The sequence below is a fragment of the Eulemur rufifrons genome, chromosome 28, assembly GCF_041146395.1.
Source record: "Eulemur rufifrons isolate Redbay chromosome 28, OSU_ERuf_1, whole genome shotgun sequence".
NCBI classification, from domain to species: domain Eukaryota; kingdom Metazoa; phylum Chordata; class Mammalia; order Primates; family Lemuridae; genus Eulemur; species Eulemur rufifrons.
The window spans coordinates 42,069,146-42,094,970 of NC_091010.1; the positions used below are offsets into that span (position 1 = coordinate 42,069,146).

Genomic DNA, 25,825 nt, shown 5'->3' on the forward strand with positions numbered 1-25,825 from the left:
CTCTCTGATAGATTCCAATTTTGCAAAAGACATACTCTGGTTCCCACAAAGACTTATGTCTCAAAACTGACAGACATAGACTCTCACGGTGAGGTTTAGAGAGGGAGCAATGGGCCAGTAAGCATTTTTTTTTTTTTTTTTTTGAGACAGAGTCTCACTCTGTTGCCCAGGCTAGAGTGCCGTGGAGTCAGCCTAGCTCACAGCACCCTCAAATTCCTGGGCTCAAGCAATCCTCCTGCCTCAGCCTCCCAAGTATCTGGGACTACAGGCATGCGCCACCATGCCTGGCTAATTTTTTCTATATATTTTTAGTTGTCCAGCTGTTTTCGTTCTATTTTTTTTTTTTTTTTTTTAGTAGAGACAGCGGTCTCACTCTTGCTCAGGCTGGTCTCGAACTCCTGAGCTCAAACCATCCGTCTGCCTCGGCCTCCCAGAGTGCTAGGATTATAGGCATGAGCCACCGCACCCGGCCCCAGTAAGCATTTTTAGACAAACTTTATAAATTTTTTTCTAGTGGAAAAATAGGAAAATACACACAAAAAAATCCCCTGTGCACCCCAAACTCCGGTTTGGTGGAAAATATAAAATAAAGAGGTACAGAGTCTGCAATGCTGGCCTTCCCCTTAGCTTAGAAACTGGCCCGTCTGTATTTACACTTGACGGATCCTTGTTTCCATCTCTCTGGTTTTATCCAAGAGTGAGGAGGCAAAGGAGCATGATAATAGTAATTAATGACCATGAGCAGTAGGTGTAACTTTCACAATGACGGCTCAGCCCACAGCTGCCCGCTGTCCTGTCTCCCAGGACACACGAGCTTGGTCCACCCTCGTGACTCCAGACTCAGCCCGGGGTAGGAAAGGGATTTCGCAGCTGTGCACATCTGGGGCCTGAGCACAAGGCTGAGCCTCTCCCACGGGGCTGGACAAAGGGGTTCCAGAGGTTGTGGTGAAACCCCTGTGAGAAAGATGATAACGTTTCCGGCCTTTTGCCACTAGATGTGACTCCACAGCAGAGTTAACAATAAGAGGCAAAGGCTTGTTGAGGTCTCAAGAGTATAGGGTTTCTCAGCCTCAGCCCTGTTAACATTCTGGGCTAGACAAGTGTCCTGTGCATTGTAGGATGTCTGCAGCATCCGTGGCCTCTACCCACTGCCAGTAGCAACCCCCTAGTTGTGACACAGCTCCAGACATTACAAAATGCCTGGGGGTGGGGGTGGAGGCAAAATCTCCCGCAGTTAGGAAGCCCTGCTCTAGTGGTCAAGAGCAAAGACTCTGGAGTCAGGCTGCCCTGCTTCGACTCCCAGTGTCTGAACTTGCACGAGAACTGAATGAGTTAACGTTAAGGAAGCATGACCATATAATTTATCCACCAAACCAGGGCAATTTGAGAGTGAAAGGGGTTCTAATAATAATTCCATACACCGAGACTGTCCACAAACAGTTCAGTCCATAAACGGTGTTGAGCACGGAGCCAGACCCACAGTGTCCACTCAGTGATTATTATGCTAAATGCTTTACGTAAAGGAACTTCATTTAATCCCCCCAAACCCTATGAGATCGGTACCATTACTATCACCTTTCGTTTATGGGAAGACTGAAACATTAAGAAGCTAAAGTATCTTGCCCAAGGTCACACAGTGAGGCGTACAGCAAGGATTCTGATCCGTAAAGGCTGGTGCACACGTGCACTCAGGTGCCCCAGGGAAACAGCATTACTCAACGTCCACCTGACTCCACATGAACTACTAGCTCCAGGTACTGTACAGTTTCAACATGAGACTCGTGACATCATACCTTTACAAAGCTGGGTGGTCAGGAGTTACTGTGATAAAAAGCAGGTTTGAAAATCAGCGTGGAGCGGGAAATGAGCACGGTGTGTCACCCAATCTGATTCCCAGTTTTGAAAATCTGTGCAGAGCCCAACAGGTACACTCATCCCATCAGGAAGTCAGTGTGGTTATTTAAGAATGAAACAACATATTTTTTTTTCAATTTATATGTATTGTTTTCCAAGATGCCTACTACTGTTAGGATATAAAGTCTTATTAAGTCATTTGGACCCAGCTACTTAATTAATGAGGAACTGTTAGATTTTTCTTTTGGCTGAGGGGCACAATGAAGATGATGTGAAAGGAGAAAGTTTATGAGTCTTTGCACTCATCATTTGCCATTAGAACCCCAGAGGTTAATGATGGAGAAGGCCCTCTAGTCCAAACAGCCCACAACAGAAACCCGTACAATCCCGGTTGTACATTCTGGGAAAAACCTCTCTCTCTCCCTCTCTCTTTCTCTCCCTCTCTCCCTCTCTCTCTCTTTCTCTCTCTCTCATACACACACACACAGAGACACATATACACCTAGCTCTCCTTTCCCTCACACAAAATCTAGTATCCCTGACCCTAATCAGACAGTTGCCAAAATCCCATCTCTCTGAGTTCCCTTTATTTCAATTTTTTGCCCTTTTTCAACTGTTTCAGGAAGCAAATTGGTTGTTTTTCAATTTGAATCTAGTCCAGGTTCAAGCTGAGCATCTCGCACCAACATCTGATCTCCTCGTTAGGTTAGAAGTTGTGTTGGCAACTCACACCCACATGATACAGTGACAGGCAGACACACAAATGCACCCTCTCCGCAGATGGCACCTCAGACTGGTGCACCCAACCCTTAGCAAATACACAAAGATGACGACCAGACAGAATGGGCAGCTGGGAGAGCCCTGGTAGTATGGCAAAGGGCAGAGGGGGTGAGGAGAGGGCATGGATGGTGGGAGGGTGGCTGGTCCCAGAAATGGTCACCCTGTCTTGGCCACAAGCACACTTTCATTCTCTAATTACTTCATTTCCTGTAACAGAAAACTAGACAGCAGTGGTGAGGTGGAAATGTGTGGGGCGGGGCAGGTGGCCTGGCTTTTATTACTGATCAGGGGCCACCTTATTCAAGTCACCCTGGCTGGGCCTCAGTTTCCTCATCTCTAACTGGACTGGATTACCCAGTGCTCCTCAAACTGGACGCCTGGGGTACATTCACCGCTTGCTGTTCAGCTGTCAGCCTTGAAATATCTGTCTTCCTGGGATGTCAGGTTTATTCAAAATGTTGGCGGGGATCCACCCTTTTTACAAGAAAGCATTTTATATCATTGTTCAGAATGCGAACTTTATATGCATTTTAATTATAGTAACTAATACTTGATAACAGTGAGTAATTACTGTGCCAAGTGCTGTGCTAAACTCTATGTGAGCCTCACAATAACCTAATGGGGTATTATTATTTCCATTTTATAGATGAAAAAACGGAGGCATAGAGAGAGTAAACAATCTACCTAAAGTCCCGTGTTATTAAGACATGATAAAACAAGATACTCCCCGGAAAGAAGAAACTCGGCCCATGACAAGGTGCTTTGGGATCTGCCTGCAGACCCACTGGGTTTATTTAGTCTGAATGACACAGGCCAAATCATCTCCAAAGTCCAGCTCTGACATTCTTAAATCAATTTTAGCTAAAATCAGTGGATAAAAGGCCTGGCACACCCAGTGCCCCTGAAGGATGAAGGAGGTTGAGGAGACCCCGCAGGGGCTCCAGGAATTCACTAGGTGGGGGTTTCAGGCCTCTCGGGTGCTTCCCCTCTGGCTAGAGGGCTCCAGCCCTCCGCCTTCGCCGCGGCCTCCGCGCCCAGCCCGGTGTTTGCAGCCGGCGTTGCCCGGCACTTCCTCGTTCCCGCGCGTCCGGGGCGCAGCTCCCTACGCCCGGCGCCGGCGCTCCTCAGGTGGGAGGGGGCCAGAGGGGAGATGTCGCAACCGCCTCCCTCCCTCTTTCCCCGCCTTGGCACTCAGTCACCGCCCAGATGAGCGCGCTCGCAGACCGCTGCGGGCCGCCGGGCGCTGGGCATGTCCCTTGAGTGCGCGCAGGCGGCAGGCGCCGGGTCCCTGCGCAGCCTGGAACTAGGCAACCGCACCCGCTTCTCCTTTTTCTCCGACGTCAAGGGCGACCACCGGCTGGTGCTAAGCGTAGTGGAGACGATCGTGCTGTCGCTCATCTTTACTGTGTCGCTGCTGGGCAACGTGTGCGCCCTGGTGCTGGTGGCGCGCCGACGGCGCCGCGGCTCCACCGCCTGCCTGGTGCTCAATCTCTTCTGCGCCGACCTACTCTTCACCAGCGCTATCCCGCCAGTGCTGGCAGTGCGCTGGACCGAGGCCTGGCTGCTGGGCCCGGTCGCCTGCCACCTGCTCTTCTACGTGATGAGCCTCAGCGGCAGCGTCACCATCCTCACGCTGGCCGCGGTCAGCCTGGAGCGCATGGTGTGCATCGTGCGCCTGCAGCGCGGCGTCCGGGGGCCTGGACGGCGGGCACGGGTGGTGGTGCTGGCGCTCATCTGGGGCTACTCGGCGCTCGCCGCCCTGCCCCTCTGCATCTTATTCCGCGTGGTCCCGCAGCTGCTCCCCGGCGCCGACCAGGTGAGCGCCCTGCAGAGCGCGCGGGGCAGGTGTCCGGGGCGGGCTGGAGGCGGGGTCCAAAGGAAGTGGTGAGCTGGGATGATGATGATTAACAACAATAGGCCATTTGTTGCACTTAATAATGTGTCGGACCCGTGCCCGTCGCTGTGAAGTTTACTCTTTTACATCTCACTACCACCCTGCGTAAATGCCCCTCGAAACGCTGTAGGTGGAGTCCCACACGTTCTTGCAAAATGCACTGACTATTGCGAGGTTATTTAAGTAAACCAGAGTTTAGGAGCCAGAAAGAACTTCGGGGGTGCGCGATGGTTAATCGCATTGTACTGAGCTCTGATTTCTTGTCAGGTGTCACAATCCTGTTATTATCACACCCACTTTCCAGATGAGAAAGCTGAGGCACACCAAGGAATAACTTGCCCACGATATTTCACCCATAATTCGAGGAGGAGCTGGATTCCTGCCCAGAAGTTTCCGTGCGGGTTGGGTTATGGTGCCGCCTTGAAAGCCCGCGGGCAGGCGCCGTGTGGATGAGTTGCAGAGAAAGAGCAGGGACCTCAGACCCAATGCTGCCTCCAAGGGGCTTGTGACTTCCCTTCCGGGATCCTCAGTTTTTCCAACTGCAAAACGGAAAGATTGCAGCAGACCCTGAGATGTTACCCTGGGAGCCTTGCCTGGGTGGCTTCAGGATGCCCGGGGCTCCTGAAGGGCTGCGCAGACTACAATGGCTGGGCCGATAGGCTTTATTCTGGGTTCCCTGGTGTCTCACGGTCCGGAATTCCGAGCTCGGGTCTGTTTCTCTTGCTGCCCAGCTCCGTAGTTGAAGGGTTCGCGTGGGACACCAGACCTGGACGCAGAGTCACGGTGGAGGACAGTGGCCGCCAGGTGTGGCTGTCTTCCCAGTGTGTGTGTGTGTGTGTGTGTGTGTGTGTGGTTCTCTGCGCCTGGGGGGTGAGGGGGGGGGCCGGGGAGAGAAAGAGACAGAGAGAGAAAGCACTTAGGTCTGTGAGCCACCAGGAGCGTCTGCCCAGGCTGGATTCTCGCTCCCTCCCTTTCCCTACCGAGGTCACTGGTTTTCTAGCCCAGGGGCACAAACGCTCGTGTGCTCCCCACAGCAGGGAGTGTGGGGTGCCCTGAGCAATCTCCGCCCAAACAGGAACCACAGTGTCAAAGACAGGCCCTCTCAGTGGTCACAAGAGGTGGGTAGGGATGGGTAGGGAGGGAGGGGGGTGAGATGTCACCTGGGGGAAGACCTCCCGCTATGGAGATGAACACAGTGCGACTAGGGACGCCCCGGGGGTGTGTGACCCCCCAGAGCCGGACCCGGACCGCTCTGGGGATTCTCCCAGACCCACCTCTCACACGGGCCTTTTACTGGGGGCTGGGGTGGGTAGAGAGTGCATCCTCTACAAGCGGTATCTTTTTTTAAAATGTAAATTAAACCTAAACGTCTGTTTCTAATAGTTTACTTCTTGTGTGGAATACACTGTGGGATGTTTGTTTATGGTTTTGAATGAACAACAGACAGGAGCCCTTATCAGGCCTGTGGTATTTGATCAAAGACATATAAGCCTGTGGCCATGTCCCCTCAGGTGGGGACCAGGAAAGACGGGATCAGCTGAGCTGCACAGGCAGACCAAGGACTCCAGTTTGGTGGGCAGGCTTGTCCCAGTCAGCCCAGGTACACCTGAGAATCAAGGTGGGCCACACGGATGCTTCCAAAACAAGTGGAAGCCCAGGCCTCACCCCAGACCCATTGGATTAGCTGGGGCCAGGGTTCTGCCAGCAGTTTCTGAGATTATTTAAAAGTATTTTCTCACTGAATTACAGTATTTCTGTATTTTTCACAAAACTTGAAGGATTTCTCCCCATTTTTTTGCTCACAGAAAAAAAAAGATGTTCAGTGAATTAGAGACCACATAGAATGTATCTTAAAGGTATCTTAAATTTCCAGATGTATGTTTTGTGTCTCTCCCTTTTACAATTGTTTTAGGTACAATCCTACTTAGTTGGAAAATAACACTAAAAATAAGGATCTTGTGACTGTCCAGCGAAAAGCACAGACTAAAGCTGTGCTGGCATGCATACAGGTGACTGTGTGAGTGAGGCCTTAGCATATATAGGGTCTTTCTGTGTCTTGGCTGCTCTGAACTTCACCCCATAGGGACCTTAAGTGTGGCTGGAGCCCTTTGCAGTACTTTCAGAATGGCCAGAGTGGTGCCAAGGTGCTTCTGTGGAGGTCTGTGTGGTGGTGGCTGGGCACATGGACCCCTCTTGTTTTAATGAAGAAACACCTCCTTGGTTTTAAGAGGCTTTGAAAAGGGATTTGGGCAAAGCCACTGGGAGAGCCTGCTCTGTGCATTGGGGCTGGGTGAGTTAGTTACCTGCAGGAACCCTAGTCACTGAAATTTGTAGAGTTGGGGTGGAGGAGCTTGTAGTGGAACAAATGGGACAGTCCCTTCTGGCTCTCCATCTGCCTTGTCTTCTCCCCTACCTGTCTACCACCAGCACCTCCTCACCTCTCTCCCTCTCTGTCCCCCTCTTACACACACACACACACACACACACACACACACTTGTGTACCTGCCAAAGAAGCCAACAAGCAGAAAAACTCCCCAGTTCCTTAAGGGTTGTTGCCTGAGCATGTAGAAAACATCCTATTTTATAGGTTCAGCAGTTCAAGAAGTTAGTTGAAAAGAATGAGAGAAAAAAAAAGGGAGTGTGGCTATTTTAAAAAAGAGACAGAGAAGGATCTGGTCTAGACTGACGGAGTCTCACATTTAAAATTAGCAAAGTCTTGTTTTCTCAATCCTCATTTTCCCAGCTTCCTGCTTGTAGACTCTGCCTGCCCCCTGCCACTTGGAGACTAAATACGGAGGTTTGGGATAGGGGATATTTTCCTACCCAAACCATGTGCTGGGAGAGCCGACAAACACTGGTTCCCTCCTGAAGGAGTGCTGGCCAGAGAAACGGTGCCCTTTAGAGCTTTCTGCTGACCTGAGAGCCCCCCTAGAGCAGGAACTCACTGCCTGTCCGTGTAGGCTTTGAGTGCCTGGCAGTCCACGATAACCGGACTTTAAAACTTTGTGGAAGGGAAGATGAAGTGGTAGCCATGCTAGTAAGGCGAGGCAATTTGGTATTTAGAGTGTGGGCTTTGGAGTTTGAATTCCATCTGTGCCATTTAGGAGCTGCGCGACAGGGAGCAAGCTGTCAGGCCACTTGATACCTCACTTTCCTTGTCTGCAAAATGGGCATGCAAACGGTATAAACCTCATAGGATTGTGTGGAGGCTAATGTTCAGTAAATGGGGCCAACACCTGGCAAATACAGTTAAGAGCATAAGAATTGCTCACTATTGTTGGTTTCCTTATCTTTGGATATAAACATTTTAAACATTCTTTAAACAGTATAATTCTTCTGATTGCTGTAATATAATCAACTGCCATTTTAAGAGGGTGGACACATCCTAGCAACATTGACATCTCAACCCAGGTCAGCTCACCCTGCTCCAATAAGATTCCTGCCTGTGTGTGCTGTGGCCCTGGCCGGGCGGTGACCCACATTGGCAGGTGGGGAAAACCGTCCACTCTGCCCAGAATGCGCTGCCCATTCATTCTACAAACATTTACTGAGCACCCCTCCCCTCTTGCCCCTGCCCCAAGCCACGTAAATGCACCTCCTTCTCTTCAAGGAGGTGCATTTATTGAGCACACAGATGGTCCCAGATCCTGGTCTAATTTGGTCCTCACGGTAACCCCGCGACTTGGTGTTCTTTTGTTTATTTTCTGAAGAAGGAAATGCCAGAAGTCACAGAATGGACAAAGGATGGAACCAGAATTTAGCCCTGCCCTGTCTGGTTCCTCTGTGTCATCCCCCATGGGCTCCCACTTCCTCGGGGCACTTGGTCCTGCTTCAGCCTACCCTGATTTAATACCAGGCTGAGAATGTTCTCGTGTCTACTGAGTGTGGATTATCCGAGGAGACAAACACAATTTGCTTCCCTTTGTTGATATTAGAGGATTCTTTTAAAATATAAGAAAGTAAGTCAGGCCAGGCACGGTGGCTCATGCCTGTAATCCTAGCACTCTGGGAGGCCGAGGTGGGCAGATGGTTTGAGCTCAAGAGTTCAAGACCAGCCTGAGCAAGAGTGAGACCTCATCTCTACTAAAAAAATAGAAAGAAGTTATCTGGACAACTAAAAATATGTAGAAAAAATTAGCTGGGCATTGTGGCGCTTGCCTGTAGTCCCAGCTACTCAGGAGGCTGAGGCAGGAGGATTGATTAAGCCCAGGAGTTTGAGGTTGCTGTGAGCTAGGCTGACGCCACGGCACTCTAGCTTGGACAACAGGGTGAGACTCTGTCTCAAAAAAAAAAAAAAGAAAGAAAGAAAGAAAAAAAGTAAGTCTATCTCTTGCATTGATATTTTCTTCCTTTTCTGTTGGGAAGGGGATAGGAGAGGAATATCAAAATAGGACCTGTAGTTCCTTAAAATGACCTTGAAGTCTTCCATTTCGTTGGTGGAGGTGGGGCAGGGAGAATGACATACAAAGGGGTCCTTGGGTACTACAGGAAGACTCACCTAAAAAGCTGGTGGGAAAACAGCTGGGATCGGGTGGCATTTGCAGGTGAGCTGGCCAGCGTGGGGTGCAGCCAGCACTTGAGCAGTGAGTGCCTGTGGATAGACGTCCCAGTCCCCAAGAGTTTTCTTAGAAAATTCCTGCATTTGGTAATTTTGTTCTAAGCCCCTAATGTGTGCCAGGTGTAATTCTAGGTACTGGGATGCTGCTTGGGTAAGGCCAAGTCCCTGCCCTTAGTAACACGATTTACTGGGGGCCCAGGCAGGGCAGGCTGAGGACGGCTGTGGGAGGGTCTTTACTGGGTGCTGGGGGTCCGGGAAGGGTGCAGGAAGGCAGTGATGTCTCCACCGAGTTTGGAGATGAGAGGAAGTGACCCAGGCAAGGCTGTGGGGGACCACAGGCCCATGTGGAGGCCAAGGGAGCACTGGCTGCTGCTCTGAGCCCTGCAAGGGTCCTCAGCCAGGCTTCCATAGAGCATGAAGGGCAATGCGGGCAGGGAGAGAATGTGCTGGAAGGGTTGGCGGGGGCTGGCAGGAGAAGGACCAGGTGAGGGAGTTTGAGCTCACCCGGTGAGAGATAGCCAGTGTTGGGCGTTAGGCCAGTGAGGATGAGATAGGTGGGTGGGCTGAGTGGCTATGAAGGAGGAACTGAGAGGAGGAGGAGGGCAGAAGGCCTGTGTGTGGGTTTCTGGCAGCTTGGAGAATGGTGGCTCCATGCCCTGACTTGTTGAGTGCAGGAGGTGGAATCATTTGGGGTCGGGACCTTCAAAGCCTAACAGTCCCGTGAGGCATCCTGCTGAGATGTCCTCATGGCAGTGGGGTGAGTCTGGGGTTCAGGAGAGCACTGGGCTGGAAAGAGTAGGTTGGAGCTTCCTCTGCAAAAAGAATCCGTGGAAATGGATGAGACGGCCAGGGAGAGGTGGAGTTGCGGATGGAGTTGCGGATGGGGCAGAACACATTTGGGGCATCCAGGTCACACTTGACTCTTCATTGTATGTCACCTCTCACCTTTGTCCCTTCTGGTCTTGACACCTGAGCCCTGACCTCCCCATACCCCTGGCCGTGGTCCTTCCAGGCAGAGATGAAACGATCCTCTCCTGGGTGACTCCACCCTTCCTGGTCACCCGAAGCTCTCTGTGCACTTCCAGCTCCCTGCCTTGTCCCGAAGTTTCCTGGCACCTCTCTCCTGCCCTGACTGCTAGAGGACAGGGCCAGGGCCTTGCTCATCTCCCTGTGGCTTCGCAGTGGTCAGCCACTGCGTCTGGAGTCGCTGAGTCGGTGAGCAAATGAATTAAAGAAGACTGTTGTTGACTCTGCCAGCTCCACTTACGTAACAAGGCAGGCCTGCTGCTTTTGTTGTTCAAATTTCCTTTTAAAATCAGGAAACATTTCAAATGTGCAGAAAAAGTACAGAGAATACGAGAGCACTCCTATCCCCACCTTCCAGATTTGACACACAGTCGAACTCCTCTACAAGTCACAGCCTACAGGAGAGTACGTAGAATCAAAATGACTTAAGCCAAATGGATTTTCCCACAGAAAAAAAGTTAGGACACCAACTCAGATCTCTGTGGGCATAGTGCCTCTTATTTTATTTTATCCTATTTTATTTTTTATTTTTTCAAGACAGAGTCTCACTCTGTCACCTGGGCTAGAGTGCCATGGCATCAGGCTAGTTCACAGCAACCTCAAACTCCTGGGCTCAAGGGATCCTCCTGCCTCAGCCTCCCAAGTAGCTGGGACTACAGGCGAGCACCACCATGCCCAGCTCATTTTTTTCTATTTTTAGTAGAGACAGGGTCTCACTCTTGCTCAGGCTGGTCTTGAACTTCTGAGCTCAAGCAATTCTCCCACCTTGGCCTTCCATAGTGCTAGGATTACAGGCATGAGCCACTGCACCTGGCTGCCTCTCATTTTATTTTTTAATGAGAGCAGAAACTGCGTTTAATCAACAGTACACTAGAAAGCCTCCTAAAGGCATATAAATCTATCATCTAGGCAGCCCCCTCCCAGCCAGTCACACTGCCTCTCAGTTGATATGGGGTGCTGTGTACTGTTCTTATCTTACTTCCTCATCGTACGCCCTGCCTGGAGTGCGAGCCAGAAATCAAAAGGTGAAAGAGGCCAGGCATGGTGGCTCACGCCTGTAATCCTAGCACCCTGGGAGACTGAGGCAGGAGGATCGCTGAGGTCAGGAGTTCGAGACCATCCTGAGCAAGAGCAAGACCCTGTCTCTACTAAAAGAGAAAGAAATTAGTCAAACAACTAAAAACAGAAAAAATTAGGCAGGCATGGTGGCACATGCCTGTAGTCCCAGGTACCTGGGAGGCTGAGGCAGAAGGATTGCTTGAGCCCAGGGATTTGAGGTTGCTGTGAGCTAGGCTGACACCACGGCACTCTAGCCCAGGAAAGAGAGTGAGACTGTCTCAAAAAAAAAAAAAAAAAAGATATTTCATTAATTATTGGCCGGGCGCGGTGGCTCACGCCTGTAATCCTAGCACTCTGGGAGGCCGAGGTGGGCGGATCGTTTGAGCTCAGGAGTTCGAGACCAGCCTGAGCAAGAGAGAGACCCCATCTCTACTAAAAATAGAAAGAAATTATATGGACAGCTAAAAATATATATAGAAAAAAATTAGCCGGGCATGGTGGTGCATGCCTGTAGTCCCAGCTACTCGGGAGGCTGAGACAGGAGGATCGCTTGAGCTCAGGAGTTTGAGGTTGCTGTGAGCTAGGCTGACACCACGGCACTCACTCTAGCCTGGGCAACAGAGTGAGACTCTGTCTCAAAAAAAAGGTGAAAGAGCACCTTCAGTAAAATCATGGAATTTGGGAAGCTTCCTGGGATGGGTTCTTTGTGTTGAAAAACAACTCGTTAGGTCTGCTGAACTATCATGGTGATCTGTGTTTCCTGTTTGATCACCATTTCTCTTAAAAATGAAGATCCTCAAGAGTCACCAGTTTCTTTCCAATCACCAAAATGTAAAAAGATTTAATAAACTTTCTCCCACCACGTGTGGATAGTGGGGCTAGAGGGACAAAGTTTTAGAATGCACAGTCCCTTTATGAGGCATCTAACAAAATAGGAAAAGGAAGAAGCGTTCTCATTCCCCTTTTGAGGTACAAATATGATTAGAGCATTCTTCCTGCTTGTCTCGCCTTTGAAAGAGTTTTCTTGGTAAGTCCCTGGAACCACGTAGCTCTTTGGGGAAAATATTGTGTGATTAAAACTTACCATACCTTTAGTGTTCTAGACTATTATTTTAGAAGGAAGTCCTAAGCGTCAGTTTCCTCCTCTGTAAAATGGGAAACATAATATGTACTTCTTTGTTGTGAGCATTAAATGTGATAATGTGTGTAAAGTTCTTCCTGGTGTATGGTAAATGCTCAGTAAATATTAGATGTTGCTATCTTCTGTTAATACTGAATAGGAAAAGAAGTAACTGTATTTTGAGTCTGCCCACCCAAAATGTTGGGAAATGTTAAAAATTCTTTGCTTTTGCTTAGTGTAGCGTTCAATAAATATTGGTCAAATGAATGAATGAATAAATGGTGCTATGGATGATAATACGACTTCTGGACATTGGTTATGATGCCTTTTCCACCAAAAATCTGGAAGGGTTTAGGGCAATTTGTTTTCTAGTTTTTTGCCTATAGTCAAGTGGACATAGGAAGTTTGTATGTGGGAAGTTTGTATACACACACACAGATATGTCTGTTTTCATTGACTTATTTGTTCATTTTATGAGATTATTGCAGGAGCTATTAGTAACCATTCAGTGAGGTCCCCACGTTTCAGGTTTTGTAGTTATTGTCAAACATTTGAATCAACACAACATAGTGGCCGGGCACGGTGGCTCATGCCTGTAATCCTAGCACTCTGGGAGGCCAAGGTGGGAGGATCGCTTGAGCTCAGGAGTTCAAGAACAGCCTCAGCAAGAATGAGACCACATCTCTACTAAAAATAGAAAGAAATTAGCCGGACAACTGAAAATAGAAAAAAATTAGCGGGGCGTGGTGGTGTGCGCCTGTAGTCCCAGCTACTCGGGAGGCTGAGGCAGGAGGATTGCTTGAGCCCAGGATTTTGAGGTTGCTGTGAGCTAGGCTAATGCCATGGCACTCTAGCCTGGGGAACAGAGTGAGACTCTGTCTCAAAAAACAAAACAAAACAAAACAAAAAGCCACAACATAGTGATATCAGAAAGATCACAAACCTTCACACTCTTCTGCCACGTACCAGTGGCTTTACATCTTGAACTGACTGAGAGTTGTGGCTGATCTTGGCCTTGAGGCTCTAAATGGCCGGGTTCTTTAATGCTGCTTGACACACTGTTGACACCTGAACCCCTCCCATATAAACACTTAATGTCTTAGCATACGACCCTGTTGCCTTCAGCTTACACAGTGTGACTACTCTGAAAACTTATTCCTGTTTTGACATGCATATATGTAGCATGTCCCTTCCAATCCATGTCACCTTTTGGGGGCCCGTTTTCTCCTTTGTAAAATGGCAGGCATGGAAGAGAAGATTCAAAAGCTCTTTGTGACTCAGCCCAGGGAAGTAGGAAGACCACGCCTGGGAACTGACTCTGGCTTTTACCAGCTTGGGACCCTGAGGCTCAGCTGCCTTCCCTGGAGAACATAAATAATAATTATGGTTATTCTGAGGGTCAGGGGAAAGTGCTCTGTGAGTGGGATAATGGCGGATGGGGGTGGGGATAGGATTCTGGGATTGGCCATCACGCAGTTGTGTAACAGTGTAATGCAACAGTGTAACAGTGCTAGGGGACCCCAACTGGCACTGAGCTAAAGGCCACAGAAGCAGCCAGCATTTCAATGATGTTCTTTTCGTTTTTGTGACTAGGAAATTCCGATCTGCACACTGGTTTGGCCCACCCTTGCTGGAGAAATCTCGTGGGATGTGTCTTTTGTTACTTTGAACTTCCTGGTTCCAGGACTGGTCATTGTGATCAGTTACTCCAAAATTTTACAGGTACGTTCGCTTCAAGTGCCCTGGCTGAACCTCACTGGGGTTCAGGATATTTCTGCTAGAATCTTAGAATGTGGGCTTGGAAGGTACCCAAGAGTCACTCCAGTCCAATCCTGACTCACTGCCCACGTCCACCCCTGCAACATTGAGGAGTGAGAGTTTGGTATTTAAAGAAAATAATAAGTTATATCTTTGTGATTGCAATTTTTTTTTTGCTTATCACTAAATTAATACAAGCTCATTATAAAAAGTTAAGTTAAAATGAAAATAGATGCAGAAATGTATACCCTATAGGCCTGGCGCGGTGGCTCACGCCTGTAATCCTAGCACTCTGGGAGGCCGAGGCGGGTGGATCGCTCAAGGTCAGGAGTTCGAGACCAGCCTGAGCAAGAGCGAGACCCCATCTCTACTAAAAATAGAAAGAAATTATATGGACAGCTAAAAATATATATATAGAAAAAATTAGCCGGGCATGGTGGTGCATGCCTGTAGTCCCAGCTACTCGGGAGGCTGAGACAGGAGGATCCCTTGAGCTCAGGAGTTTGAGGTTGCTGTGAGCTAGGCTGACGCCACGGCACTCACTCTAGCCTGGGCAACAGAGTGAGACTCTGTCTCAAAAAAAAAAAAAAAAAAAAAAAAAAAGAAATGTATACCCTATAAACTGAAAACCTACTCTACTCCCATTCTTAACAACTCAAGATATATTTTTTCAGGTTTTTTTAAAATAAATTTACATATATATCATGCATAGTGTGTGTGTGTGTGCGTGTGTGTGTGTGGTTGATGGACCATATGAAATTGCAGGCTAAAATGGTCAGGTTCAACACTGTTCAATCCAACGTTCCTTTCAGGTATGAGATAACACTATCTGCCGTGACTTCCTTTTTTCAGTTCACACTGTGTGTTCACATCTTTCCATATCATTCCCATATCACTAGTTCATTACTCTTAGTAGCTGCAGATGTGACATCATTTATTTTCCAGACTTTGTTGCCGTGCCCATTGTTTCGCCATCACAAACACTGCAGGGATAGAGAAGTATACTTTTTAAAACTTTTATTGAAGTACCATATACATATGGAAAAGCACCCAGAGTACGAGTCCAGCTCGCAAGCTGACCCTGCTCACGAAAGCAGCTCCCAGGTGGAAATGTTACCAGAAGCCCCTCCCTGTTACCTTCCAATGGGTACCTCCCCGCCCCAAGGAATGTCCCTTTCATATGTGCACTGAAACAGGAAATGATCTCTACCCTCAAAGCAAGTGTATCCAGAGACGGAAAAAAGGTGGGCCAGCCTCCGTTTCCTACCCCTTAAGGCAGCCCATTTGCATGTAAGGTGCTGGCCCAGGCAAACCGCATGTGTGCGTATTTATGCACATTTTAGAAGATTGAACACAAAGCCATTGAGTCCTCGTGGAGGTTTCTAGTTGTTGAATCTCGGTTTTATAGCACATTATGTACGGGTCACCTGGCAAATGGGTATACTGAAGCTGTGCCCTCTGGGTTCTGTTTGCTGTCTGGCCGCTTTGATGGCACTTTCTTTGTAGCTGAGGATCTGTAACCGTCTCAGATGCTCAGAACCAAAGCTGGGCCAACCTCTGTCCAGGTCTGCTAATCTCTGGGTCCTGTGGGAGATGCCCCCTGTGTTATGTTACTGCCTGGACTCGTGCCCACCAGATGACTTGTGACCCCCATCCTGGGACTTGTTCAAGTGTAAGAGGCAGATTCAGGCCTGGAGGGAAGGTCTGCAAAGTGCTTGCAACAGGGGCCTGGCATTAGTTAATACTATGTAAGCATTAGCTATTATCACTAAGTTGAAAGAAGTGAGGGAAAAAAGGAAGGGAAATGTAAAATGGATTTATAAAAATTTGTTTAATAAATATTTCGGTAGTGTTTGCCGTGTGCCAGAAACTAATTCATTTAATCCTAATAAGAATTACAGATGAGGAAACCAGGCACAGGGAGGTTAAGTAACTTACCCAAAGTCACACAGCTTATAAGTGGCAGTATCAGGATTTAAATCCAGGTAGTCTAGTCCCAGAGTCCCAACACATTAATTCATCAGACGGATCTTCGACATAGGAGGGGAAGAAGGAGGAGACAGACAAGGGTGCTGCTATTCAAAGCAGAGAGACTCTGGAACACAAAGTGAAATGATACTGAGACTTTGAAAACACTCTGCAAACTGTTGAATGCTATACACATGTCAGGGATGAATAAGGGGTGTAAAAGGAAAGCAAAGGACCATGAAGACAGACACAGGGACTTGAAAGTATTCTTTTAATAATCTGGCTTTGAGTCTTGAATCTGCCACTTCTTTGCTGTGTGGCCTTGGGCAAGTTACCTGCCCTCTCTGAACCTCAGTTCCCTCATCTGCAAAATGGCAATCATAATTGCAATGGTGTAAGGTTGTTGCGAGGCATGTAAGAGATGCCACTGGTGGGGCATATGGCATCATGCCTGCCTGGAGCAGGTGATGAATAGATTACGCCTGCTGTTATTTGTTAGGCAAGGCCGCTCTTCCAGCCCCTCTCTTAGAGCATGCTGGGAAAAGGTGTCACTGAGATTTTCAAGAGAACAAACAGCAGGCGCAGATTTGGAGCACAGCAAGAATAAGGAACCGACACTGTAGTAGGGCTGTCGGGAGGGGGCGGCAGCATTTGACCTCCCCTCCTCGGTGCCTCACTCCTGCGTCCCTTAGGGACCAACAGGGCTCTGGTCTGCCCCTTTTCACTCACGCCTCACTCTTCCCAGCTGGCTGCTGAGGGAGGATTGATTTCCCAACCACTCACCATCATTTTCTCAAGACCTGGCCCACCTGGAAAAGTTCTAGGAGCCCTGATGAGCTGGGGCAGGTGTCCTCTTCTCCGCCTAGCTCTAAACAGCAGTCCAGCACCCCCACACCCTTTCATCCCAACCCACAGCCGCCTTCAGTTCTCGCCATCACAGACCCCAGGACAGCTCCTGGATGCACGATCCCCTGTGCTGTGAGATGGTGCTCTGAGTAAAGAGTCAAAGATATAATTTAGATCCTACCGCTGCCCTCACGCATGCAGCGTAATCCAAAGCCCTCACCTTAAGGCCCTGTGTGATCTGGCACTGCCTGCTCCTCTCACCTCAGCTTCTCCCCCTTCTTGTGTCCACATTGGCTTCGGGACTGTTCTGCACACAGGCCAACACACTGCTGCCTCAGGGCCTTTGCACCTGCCATTTCCTCTCCTGGATCTCTTCCCCAAATTTCTGCATGGGCCATTTATCCACTTCATTCAAGTCTTTACTCAAAAGGCTCTTCCCCAGAAAGACTTTCTGTCAATCTCCAATCCCTTATCCTGACTTATTTCTCTTCAAACACAATGCCTGTCGTATTCCATTGATGATAGTCATCCATCTTGCGCACTGCAGTGCAAGCTCCATGAGGGCAGAGACTTTGTTCTGTTCTTTGCTATATCCCTACGCCTAGAACACAGCTTGGCTTGTGCATTGTAGGTCTCAATAAATACTTGTTGAATGAGTGGGGCACGAGCCTTGGAGCACATTGAAAGGGCCGATAGGGGCTTTTCTTCTTGGGCAGTGGAAAAAATCACTAGACAGAGAGTCATAAGACCAGGTTCTAGTCCAGGCGTAAATAATGTGGGCCTCCATTTCTGCTGGGAGCCTCAGTGGATTAACACGATAAAATGAAAGAGCAAACATGATGATGTTTTAAAAATCACAGTCTTAATGCAAATAAAAGACTTTAAAAATAATTACTTTCCACCCCACTAGCAAAACTCACTGTTGCCCATTTCCCAGGAGGACCATGACATTTGTCCTTACTTGGAACCTGTGAGTGTGCCAGGCTGATAACGTGGAAGCAGGTGAGCTGCCGCCAGGTGGCTGGAGATAGAGTGTCAGGGCGCGGCCGCACAATGTGCATCTCCTCCTCTATTAAGATGTACATAACTCGGAGACACTGACTCAGCTTTCCTGTCGCAGCTTTTTCTTCCAAGAGCATAACTGTAAAATCAATTGAACTTCAATATTCATTAGCCATATCCGCAGAGAAACAAGTAGCGAATCACTTAAAGTCATGGGACATGTAACTACACCCTCACCCCTTCCCCACCAGTCCCCACCTCTCAGCTGTCACTACTGCCTGTAACCAGGACCCACCTCCAGGCTGGAGAAATGTCTCCTTCACATCATCCTGATCTTTTATTGCTCTAACGTGGAGTGTCTCCTAGAATGTTCTCTAGGGATGTGAGTTTAGGTGTTGGAAAGAGTTCCATGGTCAAATGAGTTTGGGAAATGCTGAGATAATCAATGCTAGATGGGATCCTTTGCTGCAGGACTTCTCAGAGCCTTTATTATGCTAATATACTTTGGGAATCTCCCACAAAGGAATAGAGCAGGCAGCATTATCTGACCACAGAACCCCCTTTTCCCCACAGAGCATCTCTCTGGACTGGTGCCCCACGGAGCCCCCTTTGGGAAACCCTGCTCTAAATCCCCACCTTCCTTCCTGGTTCTGATCTGGGCAAGGATTCAGAGCAGGCTTTGCCTTGGCTCTTCCCCTGCCAGTCACCCTTCATCTGCTGCTTCATGTACTCGGGGCAGTGGCCTTATTCACCTTCTGCCTTTCCTGCTTCCTCTTTCCTTGTGACTCAGACGGGCCATACATCTTCAGTGGATTTTCCACTCAACAGTTTTCCCAAGGAAATAGCCTCCCAGCAACTCCTAAGTGCCCTGGATCAGGCTGTCAGCACTGGCTGTTTGGGGCTTGGTTTACATCATCACCCAGCAACTGTTGCCATGGCAGGCTGAGATGCCTCCACCCTTTGCAACAGTGTGCATGTTAATCGTTCTTCTCCCCTTGCCCACACGCACACTGCAGTGGAAGAGCCGTGTGGGCCGCTCGCTTGCTCACGGCTGCATGTCCAGCACCTGTAGAGTGCTCAGAGCAGAGTACAGGCTCGATAAATACGTGGGAATGAGGCTGTGGCTCGCAGGTGGAAAACCCTCAGTCTGTCTCAGAGCCTCACTGACTAAGAAAATCTGTGTCAGCGGAACGTGAAGGTGTTAGGCAGTGAACACGAAGCCCTTTGTCCACACCTGACCCTCCTTCCCTGGCTTTGGGGACCTGCGTGCCAGTCATGGAAAGGGAGGTGGACCCTCAGGAAAGAAGGAGTCTCTTGTCTGATGATTCTAACTGGGAAGCTGTTGATGGACCAAACACCCCTCAAAGGAGACTCAACCTTTGGGGCCCAACCTGTGTCAGTGGGAATGTGCTCTGCCTGCACCCCCGTCAGCAACCACGGGCTGGTGGCATGGCGTGGCAAAGGGGTGCGAGGTGGGGAGAAGCTTCCCTCGTGGTCTTTAGCAGCTCATGTGGGTGTAAAGGTAGCAAGTCTCAAAAAGGGCTCTCTTCACAGGGCTGAGGAGAAGCTCTAGACCACGCCTGCTGTCCTAGATTAGTAGTTCAGTGAGCAAGAATTGCCGGGAGTTTTGGAGAAGTGCAGATTTCCGGGCCCCACTCAGTCCCACAGGGCCTCAGTGTTTGTATTTGACCATGTGCCCAGTGGCTGTGGACCCCGTTCCCACGAGCATTGTCCTCCCTCCCGCAGCGTGTGCCTCGGCAGAGGAGAGTGCTGGCGCCTCTGCGTGAGGTTCACCTCTCCGTACACTTGACCGTGAGGCTTGAGCAAGTTGCTTCAGCTCTCAGAACCCTCCTCTTTGATCCTAGACTGGGGTAACCACAGAATCAACCCCAGAGGCTGGTTTTGAGGATTAGAGTTAATCCTCAAAAGTGAATTGAGCATTTAGTTTAATCTAAAAGCACATCGAGCATTCTGCCCGATGCCGGAGACATTTGAAATCCTGGATCAGTGTTGACTGGCCTTGACATGTAGCGTGGGGAGGGGAGCAGGGAGGAGCCACACTGATTCTAAAGCCCCGTTTTCCTCCTCACTCCCCGCAAGTTGCAGGAACTGTGGAGAGAAGGAAACAGTAGCATCTGTCAGTGCTATAAAAAGACTCCCATTTATGCATTGGCCCATGAGTCAGCCCACTTTGTCTGTAGCTCATAATCATCATCAAGCACCTGCTGGAGCCCTTGGCCACAGAGGGCACAGGGATGTCCCGCTTAAGGTCCCAGCCCCCAGGGAGCCATAGTCTGGTAGGGGTCAGAGGTAGGAATGACACTTGGATGCCTACCATACAGTATATATGGCAAGTGCCACACGAGTGCCTGAAACAAAACACTGCCAGATGCCAAGCAGGAGATGAACCAGGAAGACTTCTTGGAGTTCCTGGCATTACAGCTTGGAGTTGAGGGCTGGGCAGAAGGATTCCCATAGATGAAGATAGAGAGTGGGAAGGAACTAGTTTAAGATTAAGAGAATGGGCCCAGCTCACGCCTGTAATCCTGCCAAGGCAGGAGGATTGCTTGAGGCTGGGAGTTCCAGACCAGCCTGGGCAATATAGCGAGACCCCATCTCTCAAAAAAAAAAAAAAAAAAATCAGCCGGGCATGGTGGCGTGGATCTATAGTCCCAGCTACTCAGGAGGCTGAGCCAGGAAGATTTCTTGAGCCCAGGAGTTTGAGATTGCAGTGAGCAGGAGACTCTGTCACACACACACAAAAAAAAGATTAAGGGAATGGGCTGGAGACAGACTGCCAAGTTTGAAGCCCAGCTCTGCACCTTCCTGGCTGGGTACTGTTGGGCAAGTTGCCGACCCCCTTAGCTTCTTTGAGCCTCAGCTCCCTCATCTGTCAAATGGGGACCACCAAAGCACATATGTCACAGAATTGTTGGGAGTATTTAAAGAGCTAAGCCAAGTGATAGGGAAGGGCCTGGCACATAGTAGGTGCTCCATAAACGTGAGCTTCTGTCAACGTCATTCATCCAAAAAATATTTATGAGACATTTTACCAAGGACTCTGGGTACACTGTTATTCTTCTTGGCAGGATAACGTGGGCAGTGTGAGGGAATCAGCCCTCTAGTGCCCACCAGGCTGCACTGAGGCCTAGAGTGACACCCCTGCAGCCCACCCACCTGCCACCCTGCCCAGCTGTTCCTGTCCCAAATCTGTCAGCCAGGTCTCCCAACAATGAGGCTCAAAGAGATGGGGATTATGTCTCCTACACAACGCACACCCTGCACAGCAGGGGAGGGGTGGGGAGGGCTGAACAGTACTGCAACCCCTTTTGAGCCTTTTGTGATATGGCTGATCTTTAACCAAATTGAGCTGGATTTGCCCGGACGGGGCCTTTGGCCATTTATTAATATTATCAGTGGAGTGAATGACCTTCCATAAATTACTTCAATTTCCTGACATTCAATTTCCCGATCTGTGAAGTGGGAACAATGACAGTACAAATCCCATGAGGGATGAGCTGCTGCTCCTGAGAGTCGTTGTGAAGATTTAACGTGACAGTTGAGAAAACAAACGTGCAGCCGGAACCCTCGATAAAGCTCAGAGATCCTGACTACTGTCGCCCTTGGCGAGCCACTGGGGAGGAAGGAGTGCGTTCACTCTGCTTTCGTTGCCCTGGTCGCCATCACCAACAGGTGGACCTAAACTACCGCACAGGGCAAGCAATCATATTTAATCGTGAAACAATTAAATGACTATCCTTTAATTAGCTAATTGGAAGTATTCTAAGGAGAATATTTTCAGCCATTCTGATCTTGGAGTTAAACTTGCCCAATTGTGAGTGATGCTAATTACCTTCTAATTACATCCCCGCTAGAGATTCAGGAATCTTAGGGGAATGGGCCCTGGGGTTCCAGCACAGCTGACAAAGAGAGCCGGGCCATGCAGGCTTCAGTTGATGTAAGCATCCTCTGCGCGGCCAGTGGCCTCTTCCTGTAGCAAAAGCAGGACACAGGGACAATCTGAGCAAGTAGGAGTTAGCAAGGACGGGTAACGTGGTCAAGATGTTCTATGTCAATCTCTTCCTTGGGGACAGAGGCCACAGGCTGGCATGTCCCATCACATCCCTGGGTGAGCACCAGCCGGGCACCACTCCACCCCCACCAGCCCCACCCCCACCCCACCCACCTCTTGGCATCACTGAAGCTGAGCAACTGATGGGGGAACAGACAGCCAGGCCTCCTCCTTCTGGCTGTGCCTAGAGGACAATTAGAATTAAGCATAAGGAAGGGCAGGTCATTGTGTATGTCACCTGGAGCCTAAGCACTGGACCCTGCCAGCCCACTCCCAACCCCACACCCCAGGAGACACACTTCAGTGTTGGCCCCACCTTCCCTTCCACAGACTCAGCCTCCTGGGGCTTTTGCTCTGGGAGTTAAACACTTTCCAGGCTCAACCTGCAGACCAGCAGCACGCAAGAGCTTCTTAGAAATGCAGAAGCTCAGCCCCACCCCAGACCTGCTGAATCAGAATCTACATTAAGATAAGATCGCTGGGTGTCTGGGTGCCTGGCAGGCACAGTAAAGGCTGCAGTGTGCTGCTCAGATGACACTTGGGCCCCATCTAGCCCCAACACTATGGTTCTGAGATGTGAAGTTTTTGTATGATTCAAACACACTGTTTCTATGTGGGGCCATGGGACAAGAGGACACTCAGGGCTTTATTTTAATTTTATTTTATTTTAATTGGGCCAGCCCTGTTAACTAAAACCATCTGATGCTGAAGCAAGACTGCAAATGAGCGGACTGGGCAGGAGACCCAGGGAGCAACACCCCCAGGGGCTCCTGGAAGAAGAGTCCAGAGCTCCCTTCTAAGCCCACGTAAGCAGGGTTGCTGTCACTGGCCAGAATCCCTCTGCCAGAATGCCGGCCCTGCTCACTGGTATAAAATATTAGAGGTCCCAGCAGTTCCACTGTTAGGAATTTATTATGCATGAGGATGCTTATTCCACCAGTCGCCACCTCTCAACCGGAGCATAAATATGAAATTTCGGTAAATGTCACCAGCAGGGCTCTGATCAGCTGCTTTTTGTCACTGGGGGAGGGAAACTTTAATGACATCTATGTCTAATTCTAGAACTTTCCAGTCACTTTTTGGTTACGACTGCGTGTTCAAAACTTCCCCTGCTCACAGTGTAGGATGGGTTTGCAGCACCGGGGCGGGAGTGAGGTAGAGGAGAAGGACGGACTGCCCTGCCACGGTCTCCCTCAAGGACAAGGACCTGGCAGGATTGCCCTTGTGAGATGGTCACCCCCTTCTGTTGGTCACTGCGTTTCATATCCATGTGGCTACAGGCCCTACTGATGAAGGGATCATTCCCAAGCGGCACCCACCCCAGCCAGGCATGGGGAGACTGCCCCAGACCCAGCTTCACCTTTGGGCTGACCCCAACGGCAGCTGCCAATCCCATCATCCTTCCTTAAACCCCAACTCAGGGGCGTGTAGACAAGACTAGGATCCATTGCCTCCCGCCCCTGCGAAAGGAAAGGGCCCAGGGCAGGCTCTGGTTCTCCCTTCTGCCTGACCCAGCCCCAGCGCTATGCCATCTCCCACCGCCTCTGCCCGCTCAGCAACCTGCAGGGGAGCGAGGGAAGAGTATGTCCACTGCCACTTCAGCCACCGCCTCCCCAAACAAAGGAACAAACAAGGCCAAATACATAAAATGCCCATCAATAGGGCCTGGATGAATTGTGGTGCCCACACCGTGGAATACACGCAACCACCACCAAGATAACAAGGATGAGGGGCCTTCTCTGTGCTGATAGGGAATGAGCACCATGATATCCTGCTAAGCAGAAGAGGAGCAAGGGTCAGAGCGGGGTGCATGGTGCGGTCCCTTCTGTGTACCAAGCAAAAGTGCAGACACCTGCGATCCCGCGGCCAGGTGTAATATATTCATGCGGAGGTGGCACTTTTCCAGAAGGCCCTACAGGAAACCGCTCACTTTGGTCACCTCTAGGGAGTGGAAATGGAGGGTACAGAAGGCTGGAGACCTGACACTCTTCATTTGCTCCCTGTCAGTGTCGTCTGATTTTGTGCCTTGAGAATATATTGCTTGTATGCAATTAATGACTTAACTTCTTTTAGAAAAAGAAATAACGGGGAAGATGTCCCTCCCCTACACCATGTGATTCAGGCTTTTCACTCCCCCTCATCAACTCTGTTTACAAGGTGGGTGATTTTCTGCCTTATTTCTCAGGAGGCCGCTAGCCAGGCGCCCCGTTTCTCCAGCGCACCCTAAATGCAGGAGCTAGGAGAAGGGAAAAGCTCCCTCCACACGAAGTCCCCAAGCCCCTCCAGGATGGCAGCTTCCAAGTCCCGGGCTCCTGACTTCCCGCAGTAACCTGTGGCTCCGGCTCTGTTTCGGTTTCCTGCAGATCACGAAGGCGTCGAGGAAGAGGCTCACGGTGAACCTGGCCTACTCGGAGAGCCACCAGATCCGCGTGTCGCAGCAGGACTTCCGGCTCTTCCGCACCCTCTTCCTGCTCATGGTCTCCTTCTTCATCATGTGGAGCCCCATCATCATCACCATCCTCCTCATCTTGATCCAGAGCTTCAAGCAGGACCTGGTCATCTGGCCGTCCCTCTTCTTCTGGGTGGTGGCCTTCACGTTCTCGAACTCAGCCCTGAACCCCATTCTCTACAACATGACGCTGTTTAGGAACGAATGGAGGAAGGTTTTTTGCTGTTTCTTTTTCCCAGAAAAGGGAGCCATTTTTACAGACACGTCTGCCAGAAAGAATGATTTGTCGATTATTTCTCGCTAATTAGTTTTTCTCTACAGGCTGAGTTCCTCACTCTCTGGTGAGCTGTTGTATGCTCTTAAAGGGACTTAATTTCCAGGACCATCCCCCAGTGTACCCTGCTTTGAGAAAATGTAACTTATGCAAATACACATCTGCAGCTCCGGCACATTAAGGGATGATCATTCAGTAGACCAATATTTTCCCTGTATCAAAGGATTTGTTTTGGGTTCCTTTTAAACATGAACCTTTTTTTTGGTATATTTGTAATATGATTGAATTTAATAAATTTTTATTTATAACTGTTCAGCAATCCTATCTCCTACATGTAAAGCCACACCCTACTGGTTTCTGAAGTGAGTCTTGGAAATGATTCAGGACCCAGATTTCTCCCCTAAAGGGTCACAGCCACTCTAGGCTCCCACCTGGGACACAGGAGGGCTTAAGGTCATTTATTCACGTCAAGAGCACTTGAGGAATTTCCGTGGAACAATTAAAGGGGACTTTTTTTTTTTCCATTTATAAAAAATGCCATGGACCCCTTTAGGAGAAGCGATGTCACGAGATCAGAGAGAAGGTAGGAGGACTCCGAAACATTTGAGAGTGAGGTCAGGAGGGAATCTCTTCATCGATCCATCCATCAGAGCACCTTGAGCACCCACTGTGGCAGAAAGTTCTTGGTGCTGGGAGGCAGCAGGGAACCAGACAGCCCCGGCCCCTCTCTCAGGGAGCTTACCTTCTAGTCTGGGGCAGAAACACCAAACACAAGTCAATAAACAATATGTCATCACAGAATGAGTAAACGCCCTGAAGAAACCGGGACAGGGCGCTATGGTGGTGATGGTAATTTAGATGGGGTGGAGAGGGGTCTGGGAAGACCTTTCTGAGGAGTGACATTGGGGTCAGAAAGGTGAGCAACAAGAAAGAGCCAGCCATGAGAATCTGGGGGAAGGGGCTCTGCAGGCAGGACAGACGCTGGTGCAAGGTGGCCGGCGTGCCCGTGGGACAGGAGCAAGAGTGCTGTAAGCCAGGCAGAGCAGGCTGTTGGCTGGGCCTCCTTCGCACTAGGCACTGCCCTTGAGGCTGGGACAAGGGTGACCTGCTGGAGCCCATCAATAGAGGCCAGAAAAGTTACAGGGTTAGAGCACGTAAGGCCCG

At 49.6% G+C, this 25,825-nt stretch overlaps 1 protein-coding gene across 1 annotated transcript; it reads left to right on the forward strand.

The window, feature by feature from the left end:
- Positions 1-3,883: 3,883 nt before the first annotated feature.
- Positions 3,884-24,691, forward strand: FFAR4 (free fatty acid receptor 4). Its single transcript, XM_069460172.1, has 5 exons — positions 3,884-4,450; positions 13,886-14,014; positions 16,959-16,996; positions 20,154-20,163; positions 24,302-24,691. The coding sequence occupies exons 1-5, from the start codon at positions 3,884-3,886 to the stop codon at positions 24,689-24,691; spliced, it is 1,134 nt and encodes a 377-aa protein (XP_069316273.1).
- The last annotated feature ends 1,134 nt before the right edge of the window (positions 24,692-25,825 follow it).

Excerpts from the sequence above, each read along its gene's own strand:
- FFAR4 (XM_069460172.1), top strand. The coding sequence starts at position 3,884 with ATGTCCCTTGAGTGCGCGCAGGCGGCAGGCGCCGGGTCCCTGCGCAGC. Across the intron at positions 4,451-13,885 it reads TGCTCCCCGGCGCCGACCAG|GAAATTCCGATCTGCACACT; the intron begins GTGAGCGCCCTG and ends TTTTGTGACTAG. Across the intron at positions 14,015-16,958 it reads GTTACTCCAAAATTTTACAG|ACCCCAGGACAGCTCCTGGA; the intron begins GTACGTTCGCTT and ends TCGCCATCACAG.